Source organism: Aegilops tauschii, chromosome 2 (genome assembly GCF_002575655.3).
Source record: "Aegilops tauschii subsp. strangulata cultivar AL8/78 chromosome 2, Aet v6.0, whole genome shotgun sequence".
Classification (NCBI taxonomy): Eukaryota; Viridiplantae; Streptophyta; class Magnoliopsida; order Poales; family Poaceae; genus Aegilops; species Aegilops tauschii.
This window is the reverse complement of record NC_053036.3, coordinates 59,713,655-59,723,778: the sequence shown is the minus strand read 5'-3', so window position 1 is coordinate 59,723,778 and position 10,124 is coordinate 59,713,655. Positions and strand designations below refer to the sequence as shown.

The 10,124-nt window shown below is 53.8% G+C and overlaps 1 protein-coding gene across 1 annotated transcript; it reads left to right on the top strand.

The window, feature by feature from the left end:
• Nucleotides 1-1,740: 1,740 nt before the first annotated feature.
• Nucleotides 1,741-2,885, top strand: LOC109775706 (ricin B-like lectin R40G3). Its single transcript, XM_020334415.4, has 2 exons — nt 1,741-2,289; nt 2,405-2,885. Exons 1-2 carry the CDS (start codon nt 1,744-1,746, stop codon nt 2,636-2,638), a joined length of 780 nt encoding a protein of 259 aa, XP_020190004.3. The 5' UTR covers nt 1,741-1,743; the 3' UTR covers nt 2,639-2,885.
• Nucleotides 2,886-10,124: the final 7,239 nt, after the last annotated feature.

Sequence of the window (10,124 nt, the reverse complement as noted above, 5' to 3'; positions counted from 1 at the left end):
ACGCCGGCGGAGGCGCGTAGCCGCCCGGCGCGAAGCCCGGCGCGTAGCCACCAGGGGCGTGGCCGCCCCCACCCGCCTGGTAGGGTGCAGCGGCGAGGTGTGCCTGCGGCCCGGCCGGGTGCGGCCCAAGGATGCCCGGGGCTCGTGGGACCGGCATGTGGTAAGCGTGTGGACCACGCCGGTCCACGGGTTAGGGCCGACGGCCCAGGGCGGGGAGGGCTGATGTTGGCGCTGGGCCCCCCCGTACCCTGGCGGCTGGTGCTGCTGCTGCTGCTGGGAACGACCGCCACCCCCTCCCCCACACGCCTGTTGCGGCGGCCGCCGCCCCCGCCCTGCTGCTGCTGCTGCTGAGGAGCGGGAGGTGCGGGCGGGAGGGGGTAGTACCCCGGTGGCGCCGGCGGACGCGGTTGGGGCGGGGCGGGCTGCGGCTGCCCGCGAGATGTCCCGGCGGCGAGGGCGGTGTGGTGGACGCGGGCTTTGACCTTCTTCATCCGCTGTTCCTCCAAGCGTAAGTACGCGGTGACGGACTGGAAAGTCGGGTTCAGCAGCAGGGAGAGGTTCGAAGCCACGTTGCCGAAGTCCTCATTGAGGCCGGCGGTGAGGGTGCTAAGCATGAGCGCGTCCGACACCTTGGCGCCGATATCACGGAGCTCATCGGCGAGGCGCTTGAGACGCATGCAGTAGTCATCGATGGAGGAATCATCTTGATGGCACCCGAAAAATTCCTGCTGCAAGAACACAAGACGTTGAAGCTTGTTATCGGTGAAGAGGTTGTTGATCTTGGTCCATACGGCGCACGCGTCGTCATCCTCCGAGACGACCGTGTGGAAGATGTCCGGGGAGACGGTGAGGTAGAACCACCGGATGAGAGAGGCCTCGATGGCCGCCCAGTCCGGATCATCCACCATGAGATCGCCATCCACGGTCCCGTCGACGTGCTCGAGGAGGTGGTACTCGCGGAAGACGAGGTTGAAGTAGGTCTTCCATGCGTAGTACGAGGAGGTGGACTGATCAAGCTTGATGGGAACACGGGTGTGGATGTCGAGATCACGGACGGCGGTGGCGTCGGGTACGAGTCCGGCGAACGGATTGGAGTTGCTGGATTGAGGGGACGCCATGGGAGCGGCGGCAAGGGGAGGGGTGCGCGGCTCGGGTGGGAGGGGGGAGTGGCGGCGGCGCGGGGTAGGGTTAGGGTTTGGGGGGCGCAGCGGCAACTTGGGGAGGAGGGCAGCGGCGGCGGACAGCGGCGGCGGCGGCGGCGCAAGGGAGGCGGCGGCGGCTGCTGTAGGGCGCGGCGGCGGCTAGTGCGGAAGGTGGGAAAGGGATCGGCGTGCTAAACTGATACCATGTTAGTTAGGAAGAATGGGATTGCACGAATCGATGATCATTGATTGTGTACATGATGCACATATATAGATACAGGGTGGACCGGCCTCTACTTGTCTCCCAAAATATACAAGTATACGGGGGAGAGAGATACAACGATATAAATACAGACCCTAGTCCTATACATATGCAGTGTACAACGTACGCTCAACACGGCGTATCGGTGCGGCGACAAAGCACAGCACAGCGTAAAATTCGGCTTCCCCTAGCTATCTCGTCCCCAGCAATAATAGAGGACGTACGAGAGGGATTCTTCTTCCCAAAACTACCAGAAAGAAATGGAATCACGCAAAGCTAGCCAGCTCACGCTCTAGCTTGGTCCGGCACGCCCACATCTCCCCACCTAGCTAGTGTCCCATGGCATCATCTATCTATCCCATGGAATCCCACCACCACCACCACCCCGCACATCGACATCGCTTATCACCTGACAGGCAGCGTGAGGCCAACGCCATGTATTGTAGCACACCAATGGAATATGATCGTCCCGTCGCCCCTATAAATTCCTCCGTCCCGTCGGCATGCATTGCGCAGATCGAGCATATAGCCATGGACTACTACCGCGAGACCTACGGCGGGTACGGGATGGCGACGCCCGGGTACGCGGCGCCGGTGCCGTACGGCATGTCGCAGGTGAACATCGACGGCAACTGCGGCGGGCGCCCCATGCCGCCGCAGCCGACGGTGAAGATCTACTGCCGCGCCAACCCCAACTACGCCATGTCCGTGCGCAACGGCAAGGTGGTGCTGGCGCCGGCCAACCCCAAGGACGACTACCAGCACTGGATCAAGGACATGAGGTGGAGCACCAGCATCAAGGACGAGGAGGGGTACCCCGCCTTCGCCATGGTGAACAAGGCCACCGGGCAGGCCATCAAGCACTCCCTCGGCCAGTCCCACCCTGTAAGTAGAGTCTCCCTGCCCTAACTGATCTGCCTTCCCATAAATTGGTATCAAGATTCAAGAATCACCATGGGTCCATGGCAGAACTTACTGAGCGTGTTCGACGGGCATGCAGGTGCGTCTGGTGCCGTACAACCCAGACTACCTGGACGAGTCGGTGCTGTGGACGGAGAGCAGGGACGTGGGCAACGGCTTCAGGTGTGTGCGCATGGTGAACAACATCTACCTCAACTTCGACGCCCTCAACGGCGACAAGTACCACGGCGGCGTGCGCGACGGCACCGAGGTCGTGCTCTGGAAGTGGTGCGAGGGCGACAACCAACGCTGGAAGCTCCAGCCGTACTACTGAGCCAGCCAGCGCGCGCCGTGCATGCATCATGCATGGCTCGTGCACGTACGCGTGCAGATCGACATACACATACCCATACCTACCCATGCGTGCGTACGTATCTACTGAAGAAACGATGTGGAGTTGTGGTCTGTCCTGGATAAACAACATGCATGCGTCTCTCGCTATCTACGCTGCAGAATAACGGAGCTGTTGTGCTTGTATGTGTAATGACAAGTTACGTAACAATAAAGGACCTTTGTGAGCTGATTGAACATGTGAAATATCATTCCGTCCGAAAATACTTGTCGAAGAAATGGATAAAAATGAATGTTTCTAGAACTAAAATACATCTAAATACATTTATTTCTCGACAAGTACTATTTACAGACGAAAGTAGTACGTAAAAACAGTGAAATACCCATGCACGGTTCATGTGAAATACTCACGCATACAAATTTCCAACGAACTCGGTACTGTAGTTTGATTCGTGTAAGGAAACTTGTACAAACATTTTCCCCTCCGGACCTCGCACCTCCTCTCTTCCATGCCCCCTCCTCGCCGCCTCGCCGGTGTCGGCGGCATGGGGGCCTCTTCCTCCTCACGCACGACATTGAGCAGTGGCGTGACGCTGGTGAGGGGCGCCATGCATGGCGGGGGTTGGCGACGATGGGCGGCTTCACAGTGCGGCCTCACCTTCATGGCGATAGCCTGGTCTGGGTTCGGCTCATATCTGATGGTTGCGGGCGGTGCGAGGCACCTCGCTGGCGAGGCTCGGACACGTCTGATGCAGGTCATGGCGTGCAAAAGGCGACAACTTGTGTGCTCATGCTGGCGTGGCGGCGCTGCTCGTGGTCCTCTGGGCAGCGGTGGGGCGGCCTGCTGCTCTCGGGGTGAGGTTCGTGGTGTCAACTCGCAGGCGTGACCTGGCGTGGTCATGTCGGTTGGGCGGAGGCCGTTGTGGATCTGGTATTTGGTGGTGGATGGCGTCTGCCGGCATGCGGGTTCAGGGGGCTGACCTGGATGGTGCTCGTGCATGCCTTTGCGGCATTGTGCTCCCCTTTCCTGCCGTTTGTGATGGCGTCAGCCTGAGTCGGGCTTTCCTCCAAACCCTATCCGGGTTTGCACAGACCGCTGCCGTAGGGCTGGCCTGGCCACACTCCATTTTTGAACCGCCTCCAAGGGTGTGGATCTATAACCAGGCAGGCCACAGATCCATCCCTTCCCTCGATCCATGGTCGTGCACCGTTGGGATGGTCGCCCTTTGCTCAATCAAAGCAGGGTGGGGCGGTTATGTCCTTATTTGCTCTTGCTCATGTTCGGGCACGAGCCTGTGGGCTACCCAGGGGTGGGGAAGGATCTATCCAGGCTTGAGACGGGAGCAGTCTCGGGTCCATGGATGGGCACGGGAGGCTCTAGATGGCAGACTTCTCTGTTGGATTTCCAGCGAGCAACGTGGAGGCTGGTGTTGGCGTGTGCGACGGCCATGGGGCTGGCGAGGTGCATTGTGGCGGGAGGTCTTGGCAAGGCTGTCACGGGTGATGTGTAACGCCCGGATAATTATGCTACAGTAATTTCACGTTAATGATGCTACGTCACCGCAATTACTGTTGTTAACCTCGCGATGATTCAATCACGTCCGATTTCAAAATTCAAAATTAAATCAAACAGCAAAAGTAAATAAAAGAAAAAGGGGTGGGAGTGCCCCTAGCCTTCCCCTGGGCCTCGGCCCACCGCGGCCAGCCGGCCCACTGGCCCTCTCAGCTCCCCTTAACCCCCACGCCCCCCCCCCCCGAAAACCCTAACCCACGACCCCCCCCCCCCCCCCCCCCCGCACGATCCCCTCCCCATTGGAACTGCGCCCCAACGACCACCCCCGCCCCCCGTGAACTTCACCGGCACCGCCCGGTCGCCACCGCCCCAACCTCGTCGCCTCCCCCGTTCTCTCCCCGACCTGGACGCCATCCGCCCCCGCTGTGCCCCGACCCCAACATCCCCGACGCCGTCACCGTCGGCACCGCCCCACCCCTCCTCTGCTCGATCCCGTCTGGATCGGGGGGAGGCCGCCCCGACGTCGCCGCCCCGACGTCGCCGCCACCCGACGCCGGCGCCCTCGACATCGCCACCCCGAGCCCACTGCCATCCCCTACGCTCCGCTGTGAGCCCCTCGCCGATTCCCCCTCGCCCCCTCGTCCCCGTCGTCGTAGGTGGCCGCACGCGCCGTTGGCCACCATGGCCGCGCTGCGGCCGTTCCCCATCCGCGTGCTGGCCTCGCCTTCCCCGGCTGCGGCCAACAGCCTCCCCGTCGCGCTCCCGCCTTCGCCCGCACCTGCCCCTGTACGCCCAGCCGCTGCTGCTCGCCGCTCGCGGCCACCGCCGCCGCCGCCACTGCCGCGCCGCCTCCAGTCTCGCCCCTCGCTCGCCGGCCTCACCGGCGCTGCTAGTGCCTCCCCTGGCCACACCATGGCCATAGTTGGCCCCCTGTGTGTGTGCCACAGCTAGGGCGTGGCCTTGTGCCACTGACCACAGGGGCCCACCCCCAGTTTAGAACGAAATTAATACTAAATAAAATTAATCAGTCAATTAATTAGCTAATCAGTAAGATTAACTTAATTAACTATGTTGAATTTACCTAATTACCTTGGTTAGTTAGTTAAAACCGTTAATTAGTTTTTAGTCTATGATAGAATGGCCCCACACGTCAGGGTTGACTCTGGTCAACTCAATTGATTGCTGACATCATGATGACGTCATGCTGATGCAATAATCCCATTTTAGACTTCATAATAATTATAGAAATTGCTAAAACTTTAATAATTCATAGAAAATAATCCGTAACTCAGATGAAAAAGTTTTATACACGAAAGTTGCTCAGAACGACGAGACGAATCCAAATACGCGGTCCATTCATCTGTCACACGTCCCTAGCATAGCGAACATGCAACCTTCCCCCACCGGTTCGTTTGTCTGAAAATGCCAAACTTCGGGAAAGCTTTCTCGGATGTTTTCACCCTTTGTCGGTATCGTGTAGCATCGCGTTAGAACACGCCTAGTGCTGCTTATTGTCATGTCATGCACTTGTTTGCTCTGTATTTACTGTTTCTTCCCCCTCTTCTCTCCGGTAGACCCCTAGACCGCTGTTGATGCCCATGTGATCGACTACGTCGACGACGACCCTTCTTCCCTTTCAGCGGAGCTTCCAGGCAAGCCCCCCCCTTTGATCTTCCCGATATCGCCCATTCCATTCTCTCATGCTTGCATTAGATTTTGCTATTGTTATTGTTTGCTCCTATTCTGATGCATAGCCTGCTTTTGTAACCTGCTTATTGTACCTTACCTGCTTATCCTAAACTGCTTAGTATAGGTTGGTTAGTGATCCATCAGTGACCCCACCTTGTCCTTGTTACCAGAGCCCGACACCTCAGATCACATCACACCCCTTTTGTTGCTCGACTCTGCAGAGTTACCATCGAGTGCCGGGGGTGGAACCTCATACATCACTCCTGATGAGATTTCTGTAGTATAGTTATTCGGTCGTGGTCAACGAGGGTGGTTCCTCTTTAACCACTTCCGATACGACTCTGTCGTGCAACTCCTCAAGTGTGAACCTCGAGGGTGGTTCCTCTTACGTCCACCTTGACGATTACATCGAGTGGAATCCACCGAGGGTGGTTCCTCGGGTTTTCCCCTTGATGTTTGGACACACGGTCACCTTGACTTTACTTGAGACCCTTGGGAAAGTCGGGCGGGCCCGGAGAGCACACGCAAGATGGTTACGAGGCACAGCCGGGCAGGCAGGCCGCCCCTGAGTGGGCTGGGCTAGCCCTTGCCGTATTTCCTCGAGACGGGGCGACGGGGTCACATTATCGTGAGTCTCTGCTCGTCTCCGCAAACTAATAATACACTATGGTTTCGGTATTTGTTCTGAGTTGGCCTTTGGCCTTTACGCACTAACCACCACGCGAGAATAGTTATGGGCCTCGACGTCGTGGTATCAGCCGAAGCTTTGTCAGACGTCCAGTTTAGCATTGCGGCATGGCCTGGTCAGCGCCCTAGTGGAGGTGGCCTGGATCGCCCTGCGCGCAACGATCCGGAGTGCAACGTGCGATGGGCTCAGACCCCGGAGTGCTTAGGATGTAGACCGGCGGGGACCTCTCTGCTGAGCCTAGGTAGGGCTACGACGTGTTGATTTTCCGAGGCCGGGCATTGACCCAGAAAAGTGTGTCCGGCCAGAGTAATCAAGCATGTTGGAAAACATGGTGCACCCCTGCAGGGAAGATTATCTATTAATAGCCGTGTCCACGGTAACAGACGTTCAGACTTATATCCTGAATTATTACAACTAGAAATGGATACTTGAGATATGTGGCTCCTAGATTGCTTTCTCGCAGGGAGTCGAGGAAGGATCTCTGGGCATTAATGCTACAACATGTTTGTTAAATATAAAATGCTATTCTTTACTCTTCTACATGCTGCAAGATGCTTGGAGCTGCTTGAAGATGCTAGTCTTCGATAGGCTAGGCCTTCCCCCCTATTCTGGCATTTTGCAGTTCAGTCCACAGATACAACCCTTCCATTTGATACCAATGCATACTTAGTATAGATCTGATGCTTGCGAGTACTTTGGATGAGTACTCACGGTTGCTTTGCTACCCCTTTTCCCCCTTCCTTTTTCTTTCCGGTTGATGCAACCAGATGGTGGATCCCAGGAGCCAAATGCCACCCCGTCGCCTACTACTACGTGGAGACCGCCGACGACCAGGAGTAGTTAGGAGGTCCCAGGCAGGAGGCCTTGCCTCTTCGATCGTTGCTGTTTTTGTGTTTGCCTTCTTAAGGCATCCTTGTCTAACTTTATGTCTGTACTCATATATTGTTGCTTCCACTGACGCTTGTGTATCGAGCTATGTATTCGAGCCCTCGAGGCCCCTGGCTTGTAATATAAAGCTTGTATTATTTCTATTTGTGTCTAGAGTTGTGTTGTGATAACTTCCCGTGAGTCCTTGATCTTGATCGTACACATTTGCGTGTATGATTAGTGTACGATTGAATGAGGGGCGTCACAAGTTGGTATCAGAGCCGACTGCCTGTAGGATCCCCCTTTCCAACTCCTTGGCCGAAGTTGATTCTAGTCTTTGAAAAACTGATTTACTAACATGGCTGTGTGGCTTACGGGCCCACGTCGCCAATTGGGTGGTATTAGGATCTTTTATTCCTCGTCTATACTCTGGGATTCTGATCTCTCTTCTATTCGGGTTAAATGATTTTGCTAACTCTATCCTAGGTTCTCGTGATCACATCCATCCGGAGATTTGTATTACGCCTTTCTTGAATTAGGAGCCAGGATCTGCTTCACATTGTTCACGGGCCGCAGGATCATTTTATCGAGGGCACCCTGCGTCGTCCCCTGCAGATTCCTCGCTCTAGTGGTTTTCTTCGACGTGGATGTAGCCTTTGATATGTCTCGTTGTTGTATCCTTCCATCGCGTGCCAGCGTGCCGCCTAGTATGTCTAGGATGATTCTCTTGTCTGAACTCATACTAACAATGTGTAATTGGCTCTATATATGTATCTGTATGTCTTTAATGACTACTGCTTTGTACATACTGTGCCTTTGCTCATTGTTCAAGTTACATCATGAATGACTCCGTACACATGCTCAACCCCTTGTTAAATCGCTCCCTGATGTTTTTAGCAGGATGGCTGACGATCCTCCACCTCCACCCTATATTGCTGCAATGCAGCAGTTTGAGCTGAATCGTCAGTTTGAGCTGAATCGTCAGTTTGAGCACGGCACATTCCTCAAGGTCTGATGGAACAGAAGAAGAAGGAGTTCCGCAAACTCTCACAGGGCATAATGACTATAGATGAATATCAAAGGAAATTCCTTGAATTATCCCTCTATGTTACGGATGACGTCTGCACTGACGCTCGCAAGCAGGAGAAATTCCGTGAAGGACTGCGTCCCGATATAAAGCTCGCTGATACGTCTCCAATGTATCTATAATTTTTGATTGTTCCATGCTATTATATTATCCATCTTTGATGTTTTATATGCATTTATATGCTATTTTATATGATTTTTGGGACTAACCTATTAACCTAGAGCCCAGTGCCAGTTTCTGTTTTTTCCTTGTTTTTGAGTTTTACAGAAAAGAAATACCAAACGGAGTCCAGTTGATGTGCCAATTTTTGATCATTTTTTATGGACCAAAAGATGCCCCCGGAGTGAAAGAGTTGGGCCAGAAGAGTCCCGAGCCATCCACTAGGGTGGAGGGCGCGCCCACCCCCTGGGCGTGGGCCCCTATCTCGTGGACGACTCAGAGACCCCCCTGACATGAGACCTACGCAAAAAATTCCTATAAATACAGAAACCTCCAGAAAATAACCTAGATCGGGAGTTCCGCCGCCGCAAGCCTCTGTAGCCACCAAAAACCAATCTAGACCCGTTCTGGCACCCTTCCGGAGGGGGGAATCCCTCTCCGGTGGCCATCTTCATCATCCCGGTGCTCTCCATGACGAGGAGGGAGTAGTTCACCCTCAGGGGTGAGGGTATGTACCAGTAGCTATGTGTTTGATCTCTCTCTCTCTCTCTCTCTCTCTCTCTCTCTCTCTCTCTCGTGTTCTTGATTTGGCATGATCTTGATGTACCGCGAGCTTTGCTATTATAGTTGGATCTTATTATGTTTCTCCCTCTCTACTCTCTTGTAATGGATTGAGTTTTCCCTTTGAAGTTATCTTATCGGATTGAGTCTTTAAGGATTTGAGAACACTTGATGTATGTCTTGCATGTGCTTATCTGTGGTGACAATGGGATATTCACGTGATCTACTTGATGTATGTTTTGGTGATCAACTTGTGGGTTCAGTGACCTTGTGAACTTATGCATAGGGGTTGGCACACATTTTCGTCTTGACCCTCCGGTAGAAATTTTGGGGCACTCTTTGAAGTTCTTTGTGTTGGTTGAATAGATGAATCTGAGATTGTGTGATGCATATCATATAATCATACCCACGGATACTTGAGGTGACATTGGAGTATCTAGGTGACATTAGGGTTTTGGTTGATTTGTGTCTTAAGGTGTTATTCTAGTAGGAACTCTAGGATAGATCGAACGGAAAGAATAGCTTCGTGTTATTTTACTACGGACTCTTGAATAGATCGATCAGAAAGAATAACTTTGAGGTGGTTTCGTACCCTACAATAATGTCTTCGTTTGTTCTTCGCTATTAGTGACTTTGGAGTGACTCTTTGTTGCATGTTGAGGGATAGTTATATGATCCAATTATGTTTTTATTGTTGAGAGAACTTGCACTAGTGAAAGTATGAACCCTAGGCCTTGTTTCCTAGCATTGTAATACCATTTACGCTCACTTTTACCACTTGTTACCTTGCTGTTTTTATATTTTCAGATTACAAAAACCTATATCTACCATCCATATTGCACTTGTATCACCATCTCTTCGCCGAACTAGTGCACCTATATAATTTGCCATTGTATTGGGTGTGT

Excerpts from the sequence above, each read along its gene's own strand:
- LOC109775706 (XM_020334415.4), top strand. The coding sequence starts at position 1,744 with ATGGCATCATCTATCTATCCCATGGAATCCCACCACCACCACCACCCC. Across the intron at positions 2,290-2,404 it reads CCCTCGGCCAGTCCCACCCT|GTGCGTCTGGTGCCGTACAA; the intron begins GTAAGTAGAGTC and ends ACGGGCATGCAG.